At 45.5% G+C, this 26536-nt stretch overlaps 1 protein-coding gene and 1 pseudogene across 4 annotated transcripts in view; one reads left to right on the plus strand and one right to left on the minus strand.

The window, feature by feature from the left end:
• LRRC1 (leucine rich repeat containing 1) overlaps positions 1 to 23124 on the minus strand; it is a 126944-nt gene extending 103820 nt beyond the window's left edge. Inside the window, exon 1 of one of the 3 annotated variants that reach the window (XM_027603041.1) lies at positions 22829 to 23124. In XM_027603041.1, coding sequence (XP_027458842.1) covers positions 22829 to 22987 — 159 coding nt within the window. In that variant the 5' untranslated portion in view covers positions 22988 to 23124. Of the gene's footprint in view, positions 1 to 329; positions 446 to 22004; positions 22113 to 22828 lie in introns of those variants that run through there. The other 2 variants (XM_027603043.1, XM_027603042.1) reach the window with 2 other exon arrangements.
• A 208-nt stretch (positions 23125 to 23332) lies between these two features.
• LOC113927307 overlaps positions 23333 to 26536 on the plus strand; it is a 29518-nt pseudogene continuing 26314 nt past the window's right edge. Inside the window, exons 1-2 of the transcript XR_004820221.1 lie at positions 23333 to 23933; positions 25786 to 25844. The product of XR_004820221.1 is annotated as an S-phase kinase-associated protein 1-like (transcript). The remainder of the gene's footprint in view (positions 23934 to 25785; positions 25845 to 26536) is intronic.

A 26536-nucleotide genomic window follows, 5' to 3' on the forward strand; every position in this document is an offset into this window, starting at 1 on the left:
AGACTAAAAAATTGAGGATTCTGCTAATAGCAATTTAGACTTCTCCCCCCGAGCTTACTTCGTAACCATTCGAGTCATCATTTAGGCACTTCTGTAAAGAGAGGGCAGGGACGCTATTTCTTAAAGTACTTTTCAAGGCCCCGCTGAATGACATCCACCTCCCACTCCCTCCTGCCAGAAGCATGAATCCAGGGAAGGATAAGATCAACGTGACTGGCAACAAAGAGATGTGCTGAGACGTAAACCAGGAAAAGATATCTGAACATCGGTTCTCCAAACTGCCTTGGCCTTATTAACACTCATCATCCCAGCACTTCCACTGAACTCACTTTTCTGGCACAACACGGCAGTCACCGGCTGGCTCTTGACTGTCTCTGTCTTCCCACAGCTCTCAGCAATTCTTTCCTCTGATCTTCCCGGGCTTTAACCCAGCCTCTGATCATTCCCCACGCGGGTCACCGCTGCCTCTTCTCCAGCCTCTCTGCCCACTAACTGGAGTTAGTCCTCCCTGGCGTGGCTCGCTGCTCCTGGCGGGGTTGGCGCCTCCCCGACGGCTTCAAACCTCACACCCACGGGCTGCACAAAGCCTTTAGCTGCCCTACGTGAGTTCCGATGCTCTGCCTCCGGTGACTCAGACCTCAGAAGATAAAAACATTTACAAAATAAGGTAAGTGATGACTGAAGTACCCACTGCCACTTCCTAGAAATGAAAAGGAAGTGGATATGGCAAATCACTTGTCTGACCATGATGCCAACTCCACCAGGTAAGATTCAAGGGCATATTCAAAAAAGAAGAAGGAATTTAGAAAGTGTTTTTGACTTGATTCCTCCCTTCTCTATCTTTCCCAGGCTCATCACATCACACATAAACATGCAGACACATGGTCACTTAGAGTGTTATCACTGTTCTGTAAAAAGAGATACTGTACAAAACAATGTATCGAGAAAGGTTCCTCCATGACAACTAAAGAATAACCTCATCTTTGTAAGGATTGTACCAGAGTCATGGCATGTATGCATCATGATTTATTCAACCATTTCCCTGACAGCATTCATTTTATTCCCTTTTCCTTCCCCACCCCATCCCCCGTTCATTTTGTTTGTTTGTTTGTTCTTCTTTTGCCACCACAAGAATGCATTAATAAAAATCCTTCCATATATATCTTGACACACTGCTATTTCTATTTTTAAAATAGAATGCCAGAACTGGAATTGCTGGGCTTGATTTTTCAATTTTAAAAGATATTGCTCAAATGGCTTCCAAAAGGACCATTTCACTCACATATCCACTATTGCCCTACATCCCAGAGTCAGGTTTTTAAAAGATAATTTGTATTAATGCTTGCATATCCACAGACTATCTATGGAAAGATACAAAGTAATAGAAAAGCAGCTTTCTGGTCCCAAGAGAAGCACAGGCCTGGGAAACAGGGAAGGGACACCCACTTTCCACTACACACACTTTTTGCACTGGCTTAATATTTTACCACGTCCGTATATTACAGGTTCAAGATATAAAATGCTCTTTAAAATATCAGTAGACATTTCAAAGAAGATAAGCATTGACCTTACACTACTGACTCTATGCAACTAAACGTTGTGAAGTTAAAACACATGGAATTTGGTTTAAATGATTCTTTTTGAGTACCCACATTACTCTAGATTTTAGGGATATAATAATTACAGCAGCCCCTTCCCTCGAGGAGCTCAGAGTCCAGTAAAGAAAAAGACCGCGCGCAGCATCCTCAATGACAGGTGGCAGCTAAGACGCTCAGCGTGAAAGATGCCTTTAGGTTTGCTTGGGAGCCAGGAACTGGCATGCAGATGAGGCGTTAGACAATCACCACCTCTGGTTTACGAGGGACTTTTCTCTTCTGCCTCTTTAAACATTTCTGTATTTGTCAAGGTTTCAAAATGGGCATCAATATCACTCCCACAGTCAGGGCCAAAAAAAAAAAAAAACCTATCCCCCCCAAAAATCAACTGCCAGTATCAAAAATACCAACCCAGATGAATTTTTTTAGCTTAAAAGTTTAAGCACTAATTAAAATCCTGGCTATCTCTTTTTGTCTTAACTAAACTGCTATCATGTTTTTAAAGGGGAAGACAACTGGATAGAGGGCGTTCAGGCTGTTCTGGATTGTCCAGCACATGAAAAGCATTCACACGAAGTAATGGAGGAATCAGAAAGAAGAGGTGTGACTGTGTCCCTTATCCCTCCCTCTAGTCCACATGAGCTTATTTACAAAGAAAATATTTAGTTTAACAAAGTTTCCTGGAAAATATTTAAAATCTTGAAAACATTTAAAAATCTTATCATTAGGAATAAGGAACTGTAATATGCTATTTATATATTCTACTGTATTAAAGCAATATTCAAAAGCATTAACTACAAGTTTAGCATTATTTTGATTTTGGTAACTCAAAAAGAACATACAAAGGCTTTTCACAGATTTCTATAGTCACTAGGCACTTAGAATTTCCATCTCTGATTTCTCTTTCCCCACGTGTTTCTTTTTGTAAGATTCAAGGGCCTGCAGGGAGAGAGATCATGGGGATCAATTCCTAAAACACGTCTATATATTCTGCCAGGTAATGAACACAGAAGCATTACCGTATAATAAGAACACAGACCTAACATCTATTTTGCAGTCCAAGGCTAAATTATCCCGAATATAATTACCAAGTCAAGAATGAGGAAACATACCAAACAAGAAAAAAAAATGTGCCCTTTGGTACCATGCTCACCATAATTTGTATGCTAAAAATATCTAATAGCCCAGCGTCAAAGGCATTGAAGATTAAAGCCTCTTTTACTTTAAAACTGCTTCGAAACTAGAATTACATTAGACACACCTTCATGCATTTGCCAAAAGAGCTCACGTTATAAAGGCAGAACTTTCAATTAAAATTTTAAATGATTAGCAAGAGAAGAATGCAGCGGTGTTCCACTTCAAAAGTTGCAAAGGGGAGATGAAAATGAAAAGCAGCAACATGCCTGGGTACTCTTTAAACCTGCTTAGATCCTGGATGCAGGAAGTGTTTTGTTTTGACAGCACCGTGGGCCAAAACCCAGGCATTATTTTTCAGTGCTAGCATTAAAAACAAATAAAAATAAAACATTTTGTAAAAACTGGACTGCCTGTCTTCCAGGAGGATCAAGATCATGCTGGTCAAGACGAAACGTTTCACAGGGACCAATGACTGTTCCCAGGGAGCCCTGTCGTCATGTTCCTGTGGTCACGGGAGAAAGGGAATTTAACCTAGATTTGTCCACTGAAAACTGACGCCTTAATTTCCCTGCAGGTGGAAGAAGCAGAGGCCAACTTTATAGTCTGGAGAGTCCCTGGGCCTTGGCAGGGCAGGTCTATAGACAACTGACAACACATTTCATTGACCTGAGGGGAGAGGATGAGACCTGAGCTAGGCCTCAGAAACAGCTCCTGAGGACACTCTCAACTGTGTGCGTGTGAGTGTGTGTGTGTGTGTGTGTGTGTGCGTGTGTGTGTGCTGGGGGGAGGGGGCGGTGTATGTGTGTAGATGCAAGTACGTAGGAGGAAGAAGCCCTAAGGTACATGGTAAGAGACAACAAGAGACAGGCTAATCTCAGGTTATGAACTTGGAACTACAGGCTGCACCATAAACACTGGCACTAAGCAGAACAAAGTGGCCCCCATCAGCCACAGAACACAGGAGAAAGTATAAAATGCGATCCTTATCCTCAGGGGTTAGTCATATACTCCCTCTGACAAATATGCCAACTTCAGAGTACGGATGGGGATCCTTTATTTCCAACAATAGGTAATTAACATAATATGTGCCCAACAGAGCTGGGCGCTTTATGTATTATCACTGCACCCCTCACGAGGCCCTCCCTTGGTGCTATCGCCATTCTCATTCTCAAAAAATGAGAAAACTGAGGCTCACAGATGTTAACTAACTTTGCCATCTTTCCAAGATCCCGTTAACACTAAGTCTGTTCAATCTCAAACTAGTGTTTCTCATTCTGTGGAGACAGGATCACCCAACATCATTCACCTGGGTCACTTGCAAACATTAAAGATTCTTGGGGTCCCACAATAACGTAATGAATCCGAATCTCTTGAGATGGAGCTCTAGGATCCATGTTTTAAAACAACTCCCAGCTGCTTCTGATAAAGAACCAAGTCTAAATGAGCCACTGTGGTGCCCCCACAAGCGATGAGCCAGTACTACCCATTACTTTAAACAACTAACTAGAGCAGAACCCTGTAAGAAAACAAATTCGAGATAGAGAAGTAAATACAGTAAGAAGAAATGAGAAAAAAAAAGGGCAAGGAAAGAAAATGCCATGAACAAGCAAAAGAGGAGGTATGAATCAAGAAACAAGCCTAAGAGAGTTCGAGAGGGACACTCTAGAATAGTGAAAAGGAGTAAGGATGCAGGAGTTTCAGAAGAAGCTAGCAAATTTTTTATCACAATCTGTAGTTCACTTGAGCCACAGGCTTCAGATTCCTATCACCACCTATTAGCTCCCACTGAAAAACTAATTAGCTAGTTAGCTCTTTATCTTTCAAACCTCCATCCTACAAACGGAATGAAATGACCAGGAAGGTAAGGCATTACCAAGACTCTGGGATTCAATTCACAAAACACCTCCCACCCATCTCCTTCCTGCCACAGTCCTAGGAGTGTGGGGGTTTGTCCAGCAGAGGACACAAACAGCCCACACGGCCAAGTCCAGTCTGTACAGCTGATAAACAGTGAATGTTCTGAACTGTTGCATAAGATGTCAACACTTAAAAATTGGGAGACTTCATATAAAAATTCTGGTTTTCAGAAAAAAAACCAAGCAAGCAAGCACTGAGTGAAGCGGTACACACACACACACACACACACACACACACACACACACACACACACACACACACACACACACACACACACACACACACACACACACACACACACACACACACACACACACACACACACACACACACACACACCCGGGCCCCATGTGAGAGGGCTGGGGCGCGGCGGTAATGGCTGTCCTCTTCAGATGGGGCACGTGCTCTCTTCTGCCACAGCTTTGTCTGCAACTAGACCTCCTCTGCCTGCACTGTCCACATGCCCCTGCCCCAGGTGTCTGGCCTCGTGGCTCCTAATGGAGGGGACCCATCCCACAAGCAAGCCTAGCAGCTCCCGCTGACCTCCACACCCACGGCACACCACCATCCTCTCCCGGGTCCCCGCCCTGGAACACCGACCTCACCCAGAGCTGCTTCCTTTCTGCTATATTCCACTCCAGTATTCCAGATCTGGCCACGACCTCTCCCATGGCTTCATTTCCACTATTTTCTGACCATCTGCCCCTTGCTTAAAAATCCCCTTCTTTCTCTGCCTACGCAGCATCCCAAATACCTTTTCCATCACAAACATCAGTGGCCTCACTCCCTCCTATCCTGCCACCCCTCTTCTGCAGGTGCAACAGGCACCTACAATCTACTTTTACCGACCCTGGGATGGTAGCTCCTGTTTGCCTCCAAAGTATTCTCCTGGTCTCCAGTCTTGTTCCCCTCAAAGTCATCCACCGTCTGCTACCAGGCTGAGCTCTCCAAATTCAAGTCCGACAAGATACTCCTGGGCTTCAAAAATAAAGGAAAAGCTCCCTCACCTGGCATTCAGAGCCATCCACGATGGGGCTGCTGCCTGCCCCCTGACACTCTTCACCCCACACCTCCCACAACACGTGGCTGTGTCGTATCCCCTGCCCTCCACCACCAGGAAACTTTAGCCACCAGCTCCACAACCGGGCCTTCATCATAATCTGCTTGGGTGCCTGATGCCATCACTAAACCCCAACACCAGAGGCAGGGACTGGCCTTCACGTTTGCATCCCCGGAGCCTAACAGCGCAGTGCGCTTTCAAAGCACGTTGGCTGCATGAAGATCTCAAGGCCACTACCTGACCAGATCTGCCAAATTTGCATCTCACACAAAAAAATCAGCCTTTGGAGTCTGGAAGACCTGGGCTTAACCACAGCCAGGTTGTTTCCCACAGGAGTGACCGTTGGCATGGGTGTGGCCTCAGTGTTCTCACCTGTAAAACAGGACTTTAAAAAAAAAAAAACCATATTAAGGCTGACCCAAAGATGGAACAAATTCTGTGTAAATGCCTAGGAGTACAGCTGGAATACCGTGGGCAGTCAGCAAAGAGCTGCTATTCGCACTTTCAAAACTGCAACTGAGGTTTCGGTCCACGCTTCCAAGGCGAGGGCAGGTTACCCAGCGCATGCAGGGTGTGGCAGCGCAGCCCGGGGCTCCAGAAACACTTCCTGCCTCTTGGCCGTTCTGCTCCTCATTAACACCTCCACTCAGAGGCAAGGGGGAGAGGACCCGTCCTTCTGTCAACATGACTAATGATGTGTTATCTCGCTGTGCTCCTTTTGACCCTCTGCCAACAGGACGTGCTGACTCAGCCCCCACCACCACCTCGCTCTCAGGTGGACAGCCAGCGGACGGGACACGCTCGCTGGCCCGCGCTGCAGTCTGCGGCCGCCCCGGGGTCCTTGGGGGACACCGCGCTCGGACCAAAACAGACAAGGCTCCATTGCTGGCGATGAAGGGAGCGGCTCACTACACTGAAGAGCTCACTACACTGAAGGGAGCAGTTAGACACCTAAGGAATGTCTGAGGATGTATGGACCTAAAGAACACCGGAAAAAACAAAACAAAACAAACAAAAAAGAAAAAAAACAATTTTTTTTCAATGCAACAGACATTTTTGCAGCACTTCTTTTGAATAAGGCATTGTATTCCCAAATGTCTGGGATGGAGACGCATAAAATCAGTCCCGGATGACAAGCTGAGGGGAATATACAGATGCGTGACGAAGCCCGATCCTGACAAAGAGCCTGAGAGAAGTGAACTGTGAATGGGTCAGGGGAGCACAGAGAGGCAGATGTGACTGTAGAGCTGGGCAGACTTCATGGAGGTGGCGGCATGTGCACTGAAGAAGAGCGTTCCGAGCAGAGCACTGACAATGGCACGGAGATCGGGAAAACCTGAGACAAGGCAGTCAGAAATTTAACACTTAAAAAGTACATGAGAAAGTACCAGGAAGTACTTACGACATACATTAGAATTTAACAATTTAAAAAACAAGCCTATCTGTTAATTTAATCTTTATAATATTCTATTTACCTCTGGTTTTCTCTCACGGAATTTCACACATAGTGAGAATAAAATCTAGGGAAAATGTCTACATGTACAAGCTCTCTTTTTTCTTCTTTTTTAAGAATACCTTGAAACAGAAATCCCTCCTACGAGAGACTTTTCCTGAGCAGATGGTCCCTGTGTTTTTGGCAGAAGACATAGGGTTAAACCAGAGAGAGACATAACGATCCATTACTCGCTGGCGGGAAACAAGGGTATCTGCAACAGTCTGCCAGGCTCACGCTGTCTCCCCTGCCTTCCTCCTGCATCAGGCACTGCACCTCACACCCAGCCCCAACCCTCATATGCTACTCCTTTCCTACCTGTGTCCCACATAGCGAGGAAAAATAAACAACAATGACAACAGACAAGGGTAGGGCCCGTGACTCCGTGTAGGCCTCTCCTGGAGATGCCACCCTGTGAGGGGCTGCGGCAGGACAGAGGCCCAGCTAGTCCCACCGAAGCCACACCAGAGCCCCGCACTGCCAACCTGCTAAACCAACCCCACCATCACCTTCCTCCGGGCCTCCTTGTAGGTGAGGTGGCGACAGGCCTATTTAGGGCCTTTTAGGCTGCAAAGCTTATTATTTGCAGTCAAGAGTATTCCAGATACACTCCTCTCTTTGTCCAGGGCTGACCCTCTGTCAGGAGAAACCACCAGGGAACTGAAACCACAGAAGATCCCTGACACTCCTCTTGAGCCAGATTTACTTGGGATCTAAACCTGAATCTTGAAATAAAACATTGAGAATACATACATTTTAAAAAGGCTATAGAAACTACACCTCATCAGCAATAACACTCTACTACATTTACCTTACAAAAAATATAGAGAGATTTTATATAGATTATAGATTTTATATATTATAGATTATATTTATATAAAGAGATTATAGATTTCATATAGAGATTATAGATTAGGTATATAATTTGATCTATAATCTAGATATATAATATAGATTATATGGATTTTCTTTTTCAGTGGTTAGTTACAAAGGAGAGGCAGGGATGGGTTAGGTTGAAGAGTTGGGGTGAGATTAGCTTTTTTCTCCTCCTGGCCTCCACAGAACTCAGTGAATCACTAGCTAGCAGAGATGCAGGGGATACATAACACCATCCCCCCACCTCTTCTTGCCATTCTAGAATGAAGTTACCAAGAATCAAGGTGTATAAATAACTGTGACATGCTATGCGCTAAGGTAAGTCTATTGTAAAGCACATATTTTCTGTTAACTCAAACTCAATGGCATCCATTTTCAACAGTACTGGAATATGCGCAGTTCCAAAAGGTACATTAGAACCTCTTGATAATATTAACCTTTAAAATCAAGACCAAGGGGCGCCTGGGTGGCTCAGTCGTTAAGCATCTGCCTTTGGCTCAAGTCATGATCCCAGGGTCCTGGGATCGAGCCCCACATCACGCTCCCTGCTCTGCGGGAAGCCTGCTTCTCCTTCTCCCACTCCCCCTGCTTGTGTTCCCTCTCTCGCTGTGTCTCTCTCTGTCAAATAAATAAATAAAATCTTTAAAAAAAAAAGTCAAGACCAAGAACTGCCTCATAAGCAAATCACTTGAGATCATGCTTTGAAAACAGAGACCAATACCATAACAGCTGAATAATTATGAGCAGAATTATAATATGGGCACCGCTATGATAAAACCAGTGCTCATTATGTTCAGTGAGACCCATCAGTTTTCCAGATGGATGTGCTTTTCCTTCAAGAGTTTGTAAGGATACAGCTATAAGTTACTTGCTGAAGGAAAGAAATCCAGCACCAAAGAATGGGGGACCACTAATCTTCTTTTAAAGATTATGCTTGAGTGAGCACATTAATATTTGGTGACCTGATTCTTAAAATGATATTTCAGCTCAGTGCTCTTTTTCTTAATGAGGCAAAAATAACTCAGGCATCATGGGTGTCTCTCTATTCCCTTTCACAGAACAGACACAACTCCTGGCCCATCGGGTGGCTCTTTGTGCAGATGACATGGTAGGCCCATATTTAACCTTAAGGAAGGAAGACACAGTGGTTAGGAATAATGGCTCTCAAACCAGACTGCATTAGCTCAGCCCCTGGCTCTGCTGCAGTATTACTAGCTGTGTGATCTTAGCAAGCTAATTCATCTGTGTCCCAGTGTCCTCAACAGCAAAACAAAGCTATTTATGTAAAATGAAGTAATGTTTATGAGGATTGAGTTAATCACGGGAAGTTATTTAGAACAATTCAAGGCACACTGCTCAAAAAAAAGGTGTGCTGTCTTTATTATAATTATCATTACCCGGACTTCCTCTCCTAAGTTCTAGGTCTCATAAAAACTCCTGACGTGTCCCAACTCAAATACTTACCGGTTCCTACTTCCTATGCTACTATATTCCCTTTCCCAGGCCTCCCTAACACAGTAAATGGCTCTGCCATTCCCCAGTTGATAAAACCAAAACCCCGCATCCAACACATCAGCAAGTCTTCCTGACTTGACCCCCAAGACATAGCTCATTCCTCACTGCTACCACCCTGGTCCAAGTCACCATCAGCTCTTCTCTAGAACCTTTTGATAAAAAGCCTCCTTTCCCAGTCTCCCCACTTCTCTGAACTCTTCCTCCCTGCAGTCTCTAACCAGCAGGCAGAAGGAACTTTCTAAAGCATAAGTCAGCTATCCTATGGGTTTATGATCTGCCATACTTCAATTGGCAAAAAAATAATAATGATGCTAATAATCCAAACTCCTCAGCAGGGTCTCAGAGTCCCTCCATATAAGAACCCCACCAACATGTTCACCTTGATTTTCTACTCCCTTCCCTGCCATACTGTCTTCCCGCCTCACTGGCCCTCTTGCTGCCCACAAAATCGCCAAGTTCATCCCCAAGTCTTTGCAAGGACCTCTGGAGTATTCACAGCAATGCAAAGGTCACCTCCTTAGAGAGGCCTCCTCCCTCCTATTGCTCCCTACCCGCAGTTCCTTGTTTTGTTTTCTTTACAGTTTTTATCATTATCTGAGATTCTTACTTACTTTTCCACTTATTGGCTGTCTCCCTTACCTGGAATGGAAGCTTGTAAAAATAAGGCAAGATACCTATCTTGCTAGATAGAACAATGCCTAAAGCACAGCCAACACTCAGTAAGTCTGCGCAGTGAATAGGAGAAGGAGGGAGGGTGTGTCAGGATCCAGCAGAGATCCACCCCGGTGCCCATTCCTGAATGGAACTGCCTGGGAAGCCAGATACCAGTATCTGGTAGAACGCTGCCGCCTTTGATCCTAGCACACTCCCTGAAAGCCACCTCAGTCTGATATTAATCCATCTAAAGAACCCATATTCTTCTTCTTCTTCTTCTTCTTCTTCTTCTTCTTCTTCTTCTTCAAGTGGGGAGAGGATTTAGAAGCAGGTTTGGAGCTAAACCACACTTGGGCGTGGAGCCCAATGCGGGGCTTGAACTCATAACCCTGAGACCAACACCTGAGCAGAAACCAAGAATCAGACACTTAATCGACTGAGCCACCCAGGCACCCCCAAAGAACCCATATTCTCAATCATCAGTCCCCAAACTAAGTTTGCCTAAATACAGTCACTCAGGTACTCAAATCAATGCAAAGTTTCAAACAACCACCTCTGAACTGCTTCAGCTCATTTGATAAAGAGACAAAAAGTCCCAGCCTTGTTGCCCATTTTACTTCACTTCTAAAAGCCGGGGAAATGCAACTGACATGGAGAAACATCTCAGTGTTCAAAGGTTGTTGGGAGTGGGGGCGTGAGAGCATGTGGGAGAGGTTGGGGGAGTTGGGTCTACAGGGGTGGGGGTGTAGGTATGTGGAGAGGGTGTGGGTCTGTGGGGAGGGTGTGGGTCTGTGGGGGGGGGGGTGTGAGTATGGGGAGGGTGTGGGAATGTCAGGGGAAGGGTAATGTTGGATGGGGTATGGCTATGGGGGGGCTGTGTTTTAACCAGAGAAAATCTGCTGATCTTTTTCCCTTAATTGGTTCTGGGAATCAACAGCTGACCACAGACGGGTATTTGGAACAGCTTCTCCTTATCATCAAATCCTTGATTATAATTATTAAGCCTAGACTTGTGGTTCTACTAAACCCCACTAAGCAACCTCACAGAATATGTGCACAACTGTGGGATCACTCTCCTAAGGTTAGCACTGTGGCATCAAGTCATAAAATTTCATAAAATTAGCATTTAAGGAGATCAGAACTCAAAGGACCCTGAACATCACAGCCTTTCATCACTCAGACAAGGAAACCGAGGCTCAAAGGATTATGTGATTTGTCCAAGGTCACAATGCTAGTGTCGTTCAGAGCAAGGACAAAAATCAGGGCTGATTACCAGGCCAGTGCTGATCTCACTTCATCATGACACTACCATCCATGCAAAGACTGCAGAAAGCCCAGCTCTTCTTGGAATAATCGTCAAGCTCTCACCTAGAGGTCTAGACCAAACTCGCTTCTAAATCCACTCCCCAAGAGGGCTGAAAACTTCCCCAAGAATGCTGCTCAAATTCGTATTAAATGTCTGCTCTGTGCCAACCACCCAGTTAGGCAGCAGGAATGCAAAGAATAAAAAGTGTGTAGCTTTAAGAAGGTCACTTTGATGGGAGGCAGAGGAAAGTACAAAGACGTAAGAATAATGACACAGGTGTCCCCAGAGACCAGGGAGGAGGTAAGGGAAGGCTTCCTGGAGGAATGTTATCTCCCTAACTGTATCCCATGGGATGAAGAGCAATGAGCCAGGCAAAGAAGCAGAGAAAGAGTAACTCATGGTACACAAAGTAATAAAAAAATGAAGACTCAGAAGCATGAAATGATATGTTGGTAACCAAGGGCAGCTAACTCTTGCTGAAACACAAGCCAGAAAGTTCAAGTTGGAAGGAGGTGGGAGATAAGAGAACAAAAACATTGCCAGGTTGTATCCCGCAGGTGTGAGAAGCCACTGCAGCAGGAAGTCATTCATCACATTTTTGTTTTAGAAAGATCACTCGCTCAGCCAAGTACTGAGAAAGGATTTGAAGGAGAAAAGGCTGAAGGAGTTTGAGCCTCTGGGAGAGTCAGCATACCAATTTAGCAGCCATGCTTCCTGTCCCCCAACATGCTTCGCATCCTCTTGGACCCTGCTCCAGAAATAGAACCGAGGCAACCCAGAGCGAGGGTCTCTGCTCCACGGCACAACGTTGTGTCGCCTCCCAAAAACCCCCTGTCTGATTTTTCCAAAGAAGATATCCAAACGGCCAACAGACACATGAAAAAGTGCTCGACATCGCTCAGCATCAGGGAAATCCAAATCAAAACCTCAGTGAGATACCACCTCACACCAGTCCGAATGGCTACAATTAACAAGTCAGGAAAGGACAGATGTTGGCGGGGATGCGGAGAAAGGGGAACCCTCGTACACTGTTGGTGGGAATGCAAGCTGGTGAAGCCACTCCGGAAAACAGTATGGAGGTTCCTCAAACAGTTGAAAATAGAGCTACCCTACAACCCAGCAATTGCACTACTGGGGATTTACCCCAAAGATACAAATGTAGGGATCCGAAGGGGTATGTGCACCCCAATGTTTACAGCAGCAATGTCCACAATAGCCAAACTGTGGAAAGAGCCAAGATGTCTATCAACAGATGAATGGATAAAGAAGATGTGGTATATATATACAATGGAATATTATGCAGCCATCAAAAGGAATGAAATCTTCCCATTTGCAATGACGTGGATAGAACTGGAGGGTATAATGCTGACCGAAATAAGTCAATCAGAGAAAGACATGTATCATATGACCTCACTGATATGAGGAATTCGTAATCTCAGGAAACAAACTGAGGGTTGCTGGAGTGGTAGGGGCTGGGAGGGATGGGGTGGCTGGGTGATAGACATTGGGGAGGGTATGTGCTATGGTGAGCACTGTGAATTGTGCAAGACTGTTGAATCACAGATCTGTACCTCTGAAACAAATAATACATTATATGTTAAAAAAAAAAAAAAAGACAGCAGGAAGGGAAAAATGAAGGGGAGGAAATCGGAGGGGGAGACAAACCATGAGAGACTATGGACTCTGAGAAACAAACTGAGGGTTCTAGAGGGGAGGGGGGTGGGGGGATGGGTTAACCTGGTGATGGGTATTAAAGAGGGCACGTACTAAATGGAGCACTGGGTGGTATATGCAAACAATGAATCATGGAACACTACATCAAAAACTAATGATGTAGGGCGCCTGGGTGGCTCAGTTGGTTAAGCAACTGCCTTCGGCTCAGGTCATGATCCTGGAGTCCCGGGATCGAGTCCCACATCGGGCTCCCTGCTCAGCAGGGAGTCTGCTTCTCCCTCTGACCCTCTTCCCTCTCGTGCTCTCTGGCTCTCATTCTCTCTCTCAAATAAATAAATAAAATCTTTAAAAAAAAAACTAATGATGTAATGTATGGTGATTAACATAAAATAATAAAAATAAATAAATAAAAGAAAAAGCCCCCTGTCTGCAATACCTGCCCAGCTCTCCCAGCCCATCTGAACCTACCTTTAGTGAAAACCAGAGTCCTGCTTTTCTGATGCCTCAATAAGCCTCCTGCAAGGGTCCACAGCAACTCTTAGTTTACTGACCCATGTGTCTCCGAGCCACATTAGGAATTCCATGATCCCAAACTTTTCTCCCCAACTAAGGAGTGTTGACTACTTGAAGGCAAGACTTAAGTCTTCCAAAGCCCTGGAACAAATATCTGATTAACTGACTGAAGCCCACTTGAGAGCTTTTCCAGCCTATAGGAAAAGAGTCACAGTCAAAAATAAAGGGAGCGGAGATGACAGAACCAGTCTCTAGGCCCCTAGAAAATCCACAGGACTTGGAGTCTAGAGTTGGAGATGTACAGTCCATATCTTCATTTTGCTTTGACATATCACTTGACCTCTCCAGATTTTCATTTCCTTAGCTGTATAAAGTGGGTAGGTTTCTATCATCTCTAGTAAGGCCTTCATTCCACTATTACTAAAAACAAATCTTTGGGGGGGGGGGGGGCGCCTGGGTGGCTCAGTCGTTAAGCATCTGCCTTCGGCTCAGGTCATGATCCCAGAGTCTTGGGATCGAGTTCCCCATTGGGCTCCCTGCTCAGTGTGGGGAGTCTGCCTCTCCCTCTGCCCCTTACCCCACTCTCATGCTCTCTCTCACACACTCTCTCTCAAATAAAATCTTAAAAAAAAAAAAAAAATCTTGGTAATCTAGCATCATCTAATAAAATTTGTAGTGTATACACTTTCATCCAAGAATTATTAAAGAAACATTTGCACAGGAGTACAAAGTAATATGTACGAGAACATTTAATCCAGCATGGTTCATCACTGCAAAAAATTAGAAACAATTTAAATTGTCCAGCAATAGGAGAAAGGTTAAACCAATCAATCGTGGTATATCCAACTGAGTGAAATACTACAACACCAGAATCAATGCTAAAATACATTTATTCGTACTGATACAGAAGATGTCCAAGACAGTGTTAAGTAAAAAAGCAGGCAGCAAAGCAATTTATGTAGAAAGAGTTGTTTTTGTTTTAACAGTAATAAATATATGGTGGTGTATAAAGAGAAAAAAATCTGTAAGAATACATTCTAAAATTGTTAATGGCTGGCATCACTTCAAAGGAAGGAAAATGTCACTTTTATTCTTTGAATTCTTTTAAGCATCCAACCCATATTACTCCTTTAATGAGATAAAAACCACACATCATGGTCCCAAGTCAGGTCAGTTGCACCTAATATGGCATGAGCTCAGAGGTCTCAGCACCTTCCGAATCAGGTGAAGCAATTGGAGACCACGGCACATACTCAGAGGTTCAGAAGCCACTTTCTGGCCTTTGCACAAGCTCTTCTGACTCGGGCTCCTAGTTTCCACAAGTCAGCCAAGAGCCCCTCCTGATGATTTCCCAAGAAGCAGGTATAGACTGTGGAAAGAAAGGTGACTCGAGTGGCCAGGGTAGACAGAGCCCTCTCCATGTGGCCACACTACCCAGGAATCAGTCTGGAACATGCTGTAATTAGGTATAACACCTCCTTCCACCCACCACATGACAAATCCATTCCTTGTGGTTCTTGGAAACTGAAATACCAAATTTCTTCCAACTGAGTCAAATTCTCTGGACTCTAGAGTTACAGTCTAGATAAGGAAACTCTTCAAAATAATAATGAGCAAAAAATATTTTTCTCTTTTTTTAAACATTTCATCTTCTAGGAGTTCAAAGTATTTTACACTAGACACACATACACACCATTAGATCTTCCAAAATACCACATGCAATAGTAAATTACCATTCCCGTCCACTAAATAATACCTAAGAGAAAGTAAATGGACATCCAGAAGTTTCTCCTATGCATTTACTAAGATCTGGCCCATGATCTCATCATCCCTCATAACGATCAGATGAAGTAGAGGACAAACATTTCTAGCCCTATGTTCTGGGTAGAGTCCTAAAATAGGCAAACTTTCCCTTAGACTTCTGCGAACAAAGAGAAAAGCCTGTAGCACTCACTAGATCCTCACCTAAAAGAATCCAGTGCCTGTTTGTTCCATGGCACAGCAAGATCATGGTTGAGATTTTTGTCATCGTTGCTAAAAAATGTTTACCTTACTATTTCTGACCCACTTGTGTAAATATCAACTATGCTTTACCCCCAGAATGTCAAGTGGGTGGTATAGAGTCCTTTTTAAGGAAATCCCAAGTACCTACTTATTACAGTACAGAAATTACAAATTCTGGCAGCGAGGATAACACACTGGGAAGCTGGAAGGCTCGAGGTTCCCCCTTTTTCACTGGAAGAGGGGAGAAGGAACTGTGGAAACAAGCTTATTTTACTATTTTACCAGTGTGCCTCAACTACAGTCTAAAAATTCTCCTAGTCTTTCAAAGCATCAGCAGATGATGATGAAACTAACATTCACGGTACAGTACACACGTAGTACACCTTCACCTTACTCAGAAAAATAAAACCCACAGGATTGCCAGTGTTACTGTGGGTTCATTTTTATAAACTTGATGACCACATTTATCTGAAACCCAAAAATAACAATCTCTTGCCATCCAGAGCATATCTGGCTGTTCTTTCCCCCGAGCCAATGCCTACATATAATGCTTGCCATGGCTTAGCAAGCAATTCGCAAGCTGAATGCAGACGCACACCACAATCGAGGAAAATGTAGAGGTAAATGCTTCTTACTGAGTGTTTCACAAGTATTAACAAAGTGCTTCACCCACCACACTATTAGAAGGTGGCCCAGCGGAAAGAGCACTGGACCCAAGGCAAGAAATGCCCAGTGTGAACATTGTGGACAGAGGCGTCTCCCCTGTTCGTCCCCGCAGGTGCTCTATCATTTTCTTTGGCCTAGACCACCACAATAAGCTCCTGACTAGTCTCCCTGCCTCTGTACTCTGCCCTGGAATTACTTTCTAAAACAAAGATCTAACTGTACCGCATCTCTGCTTACACACTGTCCATGGGCCTCCTCCCTACAGGACAGAGTGCGTCTCCTTAGCAAAACTGTCAAGAGGCTTTCATGATCTGGCCCCAGGCTCCTCTTCAGTCACTCCCTACCACTCAGGTGCCTCGCTTTCTAGCCTCCTGGAAGTTTCTCAACAGCTGACATGCTTTTTCCTTCCTTCCAGTCTAGCGTGAATGTCACCACCTCTAAAGCCTTCCCTCAGCTCCTCAGAGAGTGTGAGACTCCTCAAAGGCTGCCAAGAGCTTTCTGCACAGGCTCCCTCCTAAGCCATCAACACAATGCCAGGCCTCCTTGCTCCCAGGTGGTAAATGCACACATGGAGCTGGAGTCAAATGCCAGCTCCGGAACTGACCTTGACCAACTTCCCTAAAGAAGATTCTTAAATAATTTTCTTAAATAAGTCTCAATTCCTGCATTTGCAAAACTGAAATTATAATGGCTAAAGCGTGTTGTTATTCAATTAAGATAAATAACTTCATGTACAGTACCTAATACAATGTCTGGAGCTCAGTGAAATATCAGTAAGCGGTGGCTAATATTCTACTTAATAGGTACCAGCTACTCACTCAATGTTTCTTAACCAGAGAGAGTCTACCCTCCAAATTACAACTTCTCTAGGTCTCAGTTTCCTTACCTACAAAAGGAGGGGGAGAAGTGAGGGCAGGCAAGAAGTAGAAGGGGGGTTGGACGAACACACAAGAGAATCACAAACAACTGGGCTCCTGGGTGGCTCGGTCTGTTAAGCGGTTAAGTCTGCCTTCGGCTCAGGTTATGATCCCAGGCTCCTGGGATAGAGCTCCGCCCCCTCCAAATCGGGCTCCCTGCTCATCGGGGACTCTGCTTCTCCCTCTCCCTTTGCCCCTCCCCCTGCTCGTGCTCTCCTGCCTGCGTGCTGTCAAATAAATAAATAAAATCTTTTATTTAAAAAAAGAGAGAGAAAAATCACAAACAACGAAGCGCTAAACTGTGTAACAGGATATCTGAGAAATGAGAACGGCTTCCTTACCTTGACAAATGTGTGGATCATCACTTTTAGGGGAAAGCCCTCTCCTGGGCTCCCTTCTTCTTAAGCTTTGACTTGTTACTTTTATTATAATGTTATTTAAGTATGTCTAAACATAAAACTAGGTATGTCCATCCCTGTGCTTTAGCTCTTACAAAACTAGCAGGTGAACCAAGGTAAAAATCTGACAAAAATCAACAAGAAAGAACTCAACATTAATCTAACATGACAGAGGACCACAATGCAATTCTGCAGTCATCCCATGGCTGCGCACAATGGTATAGCACTACCTCAGAGCAGGTTCCTCGCAGTTCTGCCCACCTATGCCACCATGGCTCCATGACCCCTTCAGCTACCCATCACTCTTCTCTAACAAATGGCCATGAAACCTTTGTTCATGGAACTTCCAGTGATCATCTGACCCAAACACAAGATTTCTGCAAATAAGCCCACATCTGTTCTTTCCCCCTTGGCTAGAGACAATTAAGGGAGTGCTCAAACACAGATCATGGCACCACTAAAACCTTATGGCTCTACTCATTGGTAACTTCACCTAGATATATGGAGTCTATGATTTTTTTAATTATTATTGAAAAGAACATTAAAGTTCTCATTCTGGTTTAAAAAAAAAACCATTTATGAACTCCCAGGAAAATGTCTTCCAATTCCAGATTAAGAAACATTGTTTTATTTTTTAAAAAGTGTCTTGCCACAGTATCTACAAAGATCTTCAACATCTTCTATCTGACTATAAGTGCTCTGCATGCATTATCTCTTTAGTCCCCAGAATAACCCTAAAAAGCAGGTACTAAAATAATAAGTAAGGAAACCAAGGCTTGAAGAAAGCGTCCAAGTGATGGAGCAGCATTTGAGCTATCTTATTCCAGCACCCCTGGTCTCTGCTCCTTCAAGACAAGCCCAAAGAGCCTTGGTCCATGGACCTGTGGGCTAGGAAGAATGGCTGTCCCACCCATTAGAAAACGAACTGCAGGAGACAGACCTAAATTGAAACATGGTAAATTTAAGACAAAAGGGACTTATTCCAAGTGGGAATGGCTATCCTCTTAACAGATCACAGTTGGAGATGTTGAAGTCATAGTGAGAAATTATGTTTACAATCCATAAAAATTATTTCAAAAAGAGAAGAGAGTCAAAGGTGCCCAGCACAGAAGACACGGAGAACAAAGACTGGTAAGACACTACTGAATTCAGAATGACTTTATGCCTAGTTTCAGTAGATTGGTATACAGATGTGAGACTGTAGGAAGGAGGATCACAATGGCTGAGAAACAGGGGCAGATACACATGACATCTCCTGGGAAGACTCATTCATGCAACAAGCATGTGAGTGCCCACTATATACCAGATACTGTCCTAGGTTCATCCATGAACAAAAACATCCCGTCCTCATGGAGCTGATGTTCTAGTTGGGGAGACAAAGAAGAAGTAAGCAAATATATATTCTAGAGTTAGGTAGTAATAGTGCTCTAAGGGCTGGGAAAAAATTAAGCAGGATATGAGAAAGAATGATGGAAGGGGGTAGATATTTGAGATAATGTCATCTGGCTATCATCAAAAGGTCAACTGAATCCTAATTAAGAGTAAGTAGGTGACAAGATGAAGCTCAGTTTTATAAGTTGCCTGGACTCAACAGCGTTCATTCAAAATATTTGCTGCCCATTAGACTAGGCTCTGTATTGGAGCCAGAGAGATCACAGTAAAACACACATATGTGAAGGTATTCAACAATCCATGCACCTTGCGGGGGAAACTTACGGTGTCAGAAACACTGAGAAGGTACAGAGTGGGGTAGAGGATCTTGGAGAAGACAAAACAGCTCCACCATATCAATGTCCTTTAACTTCTGAAGTGGTTTCCAACTTGAAGCAACCAGAGACTGTGCATCTAACCAGCTAGACAGTCCTGAAAAAAAAAAATCACTCCCAACTTGAATATTCTCTGACGATATTAGAAAAGGATAGATGTCAGAGTAGTGATATGCTTAAGGTAAGAGAAAGAAGCAGAGGAGGAAGACTCGTATCAGACTTGGCTAAATTCATTCAACAGATAAAAGCTGTTTACTGAGCAGGACCTATGGGGTGCCAGGCTCAGTGCTCACTCATAAGTATGAGCAAAAACATGCCAGCATCTCAAGAAGGTTAGAGTCAGATTGTCTCTGTTAATACACATGCCAAAGGGATGGAGCCGGGAGGATGTGGGAAGGAGAAGGGGGATGGGAATGGGATGGTAAGACTATCATCTATCTGTGGTCAGGCTAATGATGAATGTTCTGAGCCCTCCCTGCGGACAGCAGCACTGAGAGGCTATCACAAGGTGGACAAACTGCTGAGGGCGGGGAGGCAGGTTCGGCAAAAGGTTAGGTTAGGTAAGTAACCATCAAGCTAACTGCTATGCCCCCTCCACCCCACACTCACCACTTCTGTTTTAAAGTCATCCGTCTCCCCACAAAGCTGTGAATAGCTCCTAAGAATCATACCTTCTTTAATCTCTATGTTCCTACCAACAACAAATGATGAACCGTCAATAACTGCTTGATAGAGCCCAGGCTTCATGATGTGAGTAAAACAGGAGGGAGCTAAATAACAGGTTTTAATGGATGTGAGAAGCTAAATAGGCCAGATTCCTGCTAGGTGTCCAAAGCTGCTGAATAGGGGGGCGACCAGTGACTGCATCTAACCAGCCGACCGCCTTGAAAAAGTCACTTCAAGTTCAAGTTTCAATCTGCAAAACGAGGAAGTTGGAGCAAGTCAGAGGTTACAAACCTTTTCATCATCCTGAAGCCCGGATACTGTATCTTTGCTGTTGGGGTACGGGGTGCAGTCTTCCCGCCCCCCGCCTTGTCTGTGCTTCCAAACAAATTATAGAGAAGAGAACAGATAGCCAGCATGACCACCACCACAGGGACCTGGGGGGTCTGTCAGCAAGAGGCCTCCCGGCGATAGGGAAGGTAAAGAGACAGAGGTTGGAGGAGGGGCAGGGAGAGCAGTGAACAGGGCTCATGTGTAACACGGACCTTAGATGTGAAACTAGCAGCCCAAGGAAAGACTGTACCTTTGAATGAAATATCTGTGCTTTCAAGGTGGTTGTTCATGTCTGGCTTATACACATCCCAGCACCCAGACACAATAAGTCATGAAGAAACAGGTTTTAAACAACCTAGAAACCATACAACTAATTTCAGAGCTTTAAGAGCAATAATTACCCATAAGCAAGACCACCTTTTGTCTCTTGTTTATTTACTATATGTACAGAGTGCTATCAGACTATTTTGAGCTTCTGAGAAATTTCCAGTTAGGATCAGTAAGAATACCCAACACTTCCAAAACCCATAATTTCCCCTTACCAAGGTGAATTCCCCAACATGACAGGAAAACCCACAAACTATGCAGAAGGGAGTAAAAAGCCAATCCAGTCAAAGGAAATCTTCCAATTCTACTAAAACAAACAAACAAACAAAAATACCACAAGGAACACTGAAACATTTCTAGTTAAATAGCTTTTCACTCAATCTTTAATAACTTCATTCTGACACACTTGAAAAGTATTAAATAATATATTCTGTATTTCTGGCAATAGCAATGCCTAAAACTCATTTACAACTTAAGGCAGCAAGTAAGCTTATTTATGATTTTCAAGTCAAATTTAAGGAAGTTAAAGGCCAGACAAAGCCATGTGTTTGGAAATGCCTGCAAAATAATAAATGCCTGAGGGAATTGGATGGCTTTTCTGCTTCTAAGCTAAATAAAGCCTGGGGGGGCTTTGCAAAGATCCTAGTGAGGATAATCTCCATGATTACACAGAGCAAACCATCCAATTCCACATGAACCATGGAAAGTTAATCCAAGAAGAATAACACTTGAAATATTAAGAAAAACACACTCTTCTGCTTTTTAAAACACTCCGGCAGGTCATTTTAACAAGCCAGATCATTTGACTAGTGAGTGTTTCTGTGACAGTGTCTGGGCCTTCGGTTAACTAAAGGACAAGAAAGATTATCTGAGTTCCAACTCCAGGCCTCGGATCCTCCCTCCAACTCCCAGCAGTCTAGTCTCCCTACTTCCTGCACACCTTTGGATTACTGCACACCGACTTCCTGCACACCCTTGGATTTGTGATACCTTCCTCTTCGAGGGTTACTCAAGCTAAGTTCCCGGCGCAAGCTCGAAGGTTAAAAGTTTGCAGTCACAGACCCTCCATTAAAGCTCAATCAGCATCTGTCTATTAACAAGTTCAGCCTCAGCACACTGATTAATTTACGTAAACAACTCTGAAGAGGTAACGCATCACTGCAAGGGCAGAAGTCAGGAGCCTGAACGTACCCGCTCCGGGAGAGGCGGCTGCAAGACTGGCCTGTCAGGCACAGTCTCTGCTGACGTTCACAGAGGCTCCTTCCACGCAACAGGTCCTCGCAGGCAGGGCCCCAGCAGCGGGCACCTGGGCACCTGCCCACAGCTCCCAAGGCATAGCTCTCCTCCTGCCCGATCTACTTCTACCCACCCCCAATTCTCGACTGGTCCCGGAGCCAAGACCGGCCAGCCAAACTACAGCCCTTGCAAGCACTGCCCACCAGCGATAAGGCCCAGGGCACATTCCTCGGAAGATGCCGAGATAGTGCGGCTCTCCTGAGCGCTGCCCACCTCCTCCGGACCTGCCAGAGCCAACGGAGAAGCGCGCTCTGGCCAGTGATAGGGGAATGCAGCGCAGGGAAAACAGCCCGGGGAGCGGATGCCACGCTCTGTCCTTTCACCCGGGAACAGCCCGAGCCACCTGTCTCCTCACCACAGTCACCAGTTGTTAGTACTTAGACGTGTATCTCAACTACTTACCAGACCAGAACGTTTCCCTAGTCGCACAAGCTCTAGTGACTACTTGGAAAACTGCAAGTAGCTCGCTTTGTACAAAATGATCAGGAACTTTTAATGCGGACGGGGTAGGGGGGCGGGGGGAGTGGGAGCGGTAAGGGAGGAAGAAGCAGGTGACTACAGGTAGTGGTGGTTCTGTGGGACCTGCGGACCGGATCTGGAGGTGGAAGGGGGGTAGAGTGGGGAAGGCAGGAGATGGCGGGAGAGAGGAGGGGGAGAGGGCTGGCCAGGCTCGTCCGTATTCTCTCGAAGACGGCGCGCAGGTGAGGCCGGACACTCACCTCCGGCAGCTCGCGGAGCTGGTTGGCGTCCAGCAGCAGCTCCTCCAGGCTGCGGGCGTAGCGGTAGATCTCCTCGGGGACGTAGACCAGCGAGCAGTGGCGCTTGTCGATGGTCTCCACATGACGGTTGCACCGCCACAGGGGGATGCAGTGGAACATCGCCGTCCCCGCCGCCGGGTCCCGAGCCGAGCCGCGGAGACCCGGGCTCTGAGCCCGCTCCGCCCAGCGGCTCCGCTCCACCCGCTGCCCACTCAGCACTCGTTGGCTCCGCTGCTCGCTGGTTCCTCGCGCGGGGGTTCGCGGTCCCAGGCGCTCGCAGGAACCTCGGGCGGGAGCCCCAGCCGCGTCCCAGCGCCCCCGCCCGCCAACCGGTGCGCCTCCTCCCACCCTCCAGTCGCGCCGCCGCGGCCGCTAATGCCGCGCGGAGCTTCCTACTCGCGGCCGCCGCGCGACTGAGCATGCGCGCCAGTGGGCGCGCGCGAGGGCGTTTCCCGAGCCGGGGGATGCTCCGCTCCGGGTTTTCCTGGAGACCCGGAGCCAGAGAGGGTCGAAACCTGCGGGCCGGGCGCTCCCTGTCCCCCTACTCAGGCTGGGACTCGAGGAGCGTCCGGCCCTCCGAGGAAGCCTGACTCTAATGGAGCTTGGGGTAAAGATGAAGCAGAGGAGAGGCGGCCTGAGGGGAGCAGAACAACTTTGATTTTTACTTAACTCGCTCTCGTCTCGCTCCCCTTCCCCAAAACAACTTTCTCTTCCGGGGTCAGGCAGGACCGCCCCCGACGCGTACCTTGCGCGCCGTGGGCGCCCGGAGCTACGAGATTCGGTGTGATTTTTGAGGTTCCCCGGCTGCCAGCAGCCCCAGAAATGAGCGGGCTGCCCTCAGCCCCGCACCGCGCCGGGGCCCCGACCGTGCCCTCTGGTCCGCGGGCACCGCCTGCAGGCTGTGTGACCTGGGCGCACACCTTCTGGATGTTTGTTTATTGTTTATACACTAATAGGAGGTCCCTCTCCCCATACCGTCAAAAGTAGAGGAGTCAGAATCTGTAAGATTCTCATGGGCATGGTTGCACCCCATCAGGAGTCCAAACGCAAAAACGAGGTAGCAAAGGTGAGTTTCTGAGCCTGTTCTAGTCCGGCCAGATGCTGGCTGGCTCCTGGCGACTATTTTGGGCTAGTGAGGAGGGAGGAGTGGGGGAGGTAGGGCACGTTGGCTGCGGGCTGTCAGGTGAGCATCCTCCAACCAGCTCCTGGGTTTCTGCACCAACAATCAGTATCTTGCAAAGGGAAGATTGTAACCCAAGAAGGAGTAGCTGGGGAGGACTCAGGAGGCTCACTCTGGATAATAGACGACCATTCATTCTCTCGCCCCTGATTCACCCACGGACTAGGACCAGAACATCTCTTCTCCCCATCTCCAGAAAACCATCTGGCTCCTTTACATAGGGCTGCCGACCGGATCAAAGTCAGTCACATAGATGGATTGTCTTTTGGGCCCCACTCTGACTCCCCTACCAGCTGCCGCCTAGTCCTCACACCCTTCTCTTCAAGATTCCCCCTGTGGCCTCTGCCAGAGACAACCGGGCTCTCCCGCCCCAAGTTGCCAAACCTAAAAGCTGGAGCCATCCAATCCACTTTTCTGCAGAAGACTGAAAGCTGAGCATGCTCAGTGACCAAGGGAATTTTTGATCTGAAACTAGTTTATACAAGGCATACATGTCTACACAGACTTCCAGTTCCAACTGTGTGCAGGACGGTTTCCCACGGGGTTAGTGAGGAGGACTCCTTTCCTCCCAATCAGTGAGGATGGATCTGAGCAGCACTTCGGTTTTGAGCCCAGAATTATCACCTGAACTTTCTAATTCCGGTCATCCTTAAATGCCATTGCCAAACCCACTCCAGTCTCTCTTTTGTTTGTCCTGGTGTGATTTCTACATTCTCAGGGAAGAAAGGCCACCTCAACTTTGGACCTTAACCACTCTTCCACCGTTCTCACATTCCAGAAACCCATTTTGTGCCGCTTCCAGTGGAAAACTGTGGTTTCTGACGGAGAGACTGAGTCTGGAATGTAAGCCAGTCACAGACTTGTCCTTGCAAGTTTTCTAATTGCTTTCAAAAAACAGCCAAAATAAGAAAGGCCCGGCTCCTTCATCCTAATCTTTGACTTCCAAAGATTACCCCACTAGGTTATTAATAAACACTAAGTATGTTTTAAAGATATGGCTGGTCTCTTGAAAAATTCAGACCTCAATTAGTACTCCCGTGTGTCTCTCTCTGACACACTTGCGTTATGATTATTTTTGTATCACCTTCATCCCAAGGAGATAGTGACCTCTTGGACAAGTACTGTCTCATTCATAGATCTCTATAATGACCACAGTGCGACACACACATTGAATAATTGGCAAACTTCCGTTAACTCTGCAAAATCAGGGGCAGAATTCTTGACAATTGTTGCCAAGGATCTACCTAGAATTCGTTTTGTTTTTTTTAATCCACTGACCATAACACAGCTAATCTGCTTTGAAATTCTCCAGCTTTGGGGCTCTCAGAAGATGCTATTGTTAGGCCTGCCTCTTGGTTTGTTTCTGTTTTTGATTAAGAGAATTTTTTTTTCATTTCATTTTATTTTTTTCATCCTGATAAGTGTGCTCTTTAATCCCCATCCCCCCACATCTTCTTTATCCATTCATCTATCGATGGGGCCGCTTCCATAGATCGGCTGTTGTAAATAATGCTGCAGTAAACATAGGAGTGCATGTATCCCTTTGAATTAATGCTTTTGTATTTTTTGGGTAAATACCCAGTAGCACAATTCCTGGATCATAGTGTAGTTAACTTCTTGAGGAACCTCCATACTGTTTTTCACAGTGGCTGCACCAGTTTACATTTCTACTAACAGTGCAAGAAGCTTCCTTTTTCTCCACATCCTTACCAACACTTGTTGTTTCTTTTTATTTTAGCCATTCTGACCGGTGTGAGGTGGTATCTCCTTGTAGTTTTGATTTGCATTTCCCTGATGGTAAGTAATGAACATCTTTTCATATGTCTGTTGGCTATCTGTATGTCTTCGTTGGAGAAATGTCTGTTCATGTCTTCTGCCCATTTTTTAATTGGATGATTTTTGGGGTGTTGAGTTGTATCAGTTCTTTATATATTTTGGATACCAACCCTTTATTGGATATGTCATTTGCAAATATCCCATTCTGTAGGTTGCCTTTTAGATTTGTTGATTGTTTCCTTCACTGTCCAGAAGCTTTCTATTTTGATGAAGTCCCAATAGTTGATTTTTGCTTTTGTTTCCCTTGCCTCAGGAGACATGTCTAGAAAAATGTTGCTATGACTGATGTCAGAGAGATTCCTGCCTGTGTTCTATTCAAGGATTTTTATGGTTGTAGGTCTCACATTTAGGTCTCTAATCCATATTTATTTTTGTGTGTGGTGAAAGAAAGTGGTCCAGTTTCATCCTTTTGCATCTGGCTGACGAGTTTTCCCAAGACCATTTGTTGAAGAGTGTTCATATGATTATGGGTTTATTTCTGGGCTCTCTATTCTATTCTGTTGATCTATGTATCCATTTTTGTGCCAGTACCATACTGTTTTAATTACTGCTGCTTTTTAATATAACTTGAAATCTGGAATTGTGATACCTCTAGCCTTCTTCTTCTTTTTCAGGATTGCTTTGGCTCTTCAGGATCTTTTGTGGTTCCATAC

This window comes from Zalophus californianus, chromosome 7 (assembly GCF_009762305.2).
Source record: "Zalophus californianus isolate mZalCal1 chromosome 7, mZalCal1.pri.v2, whole genome shotgun sequence".
NCBI lineage: Eukaryota > Metazoa > Chordata > Mammalia > Carnivora > Otariidae > Zalophus > Zalophus californianus.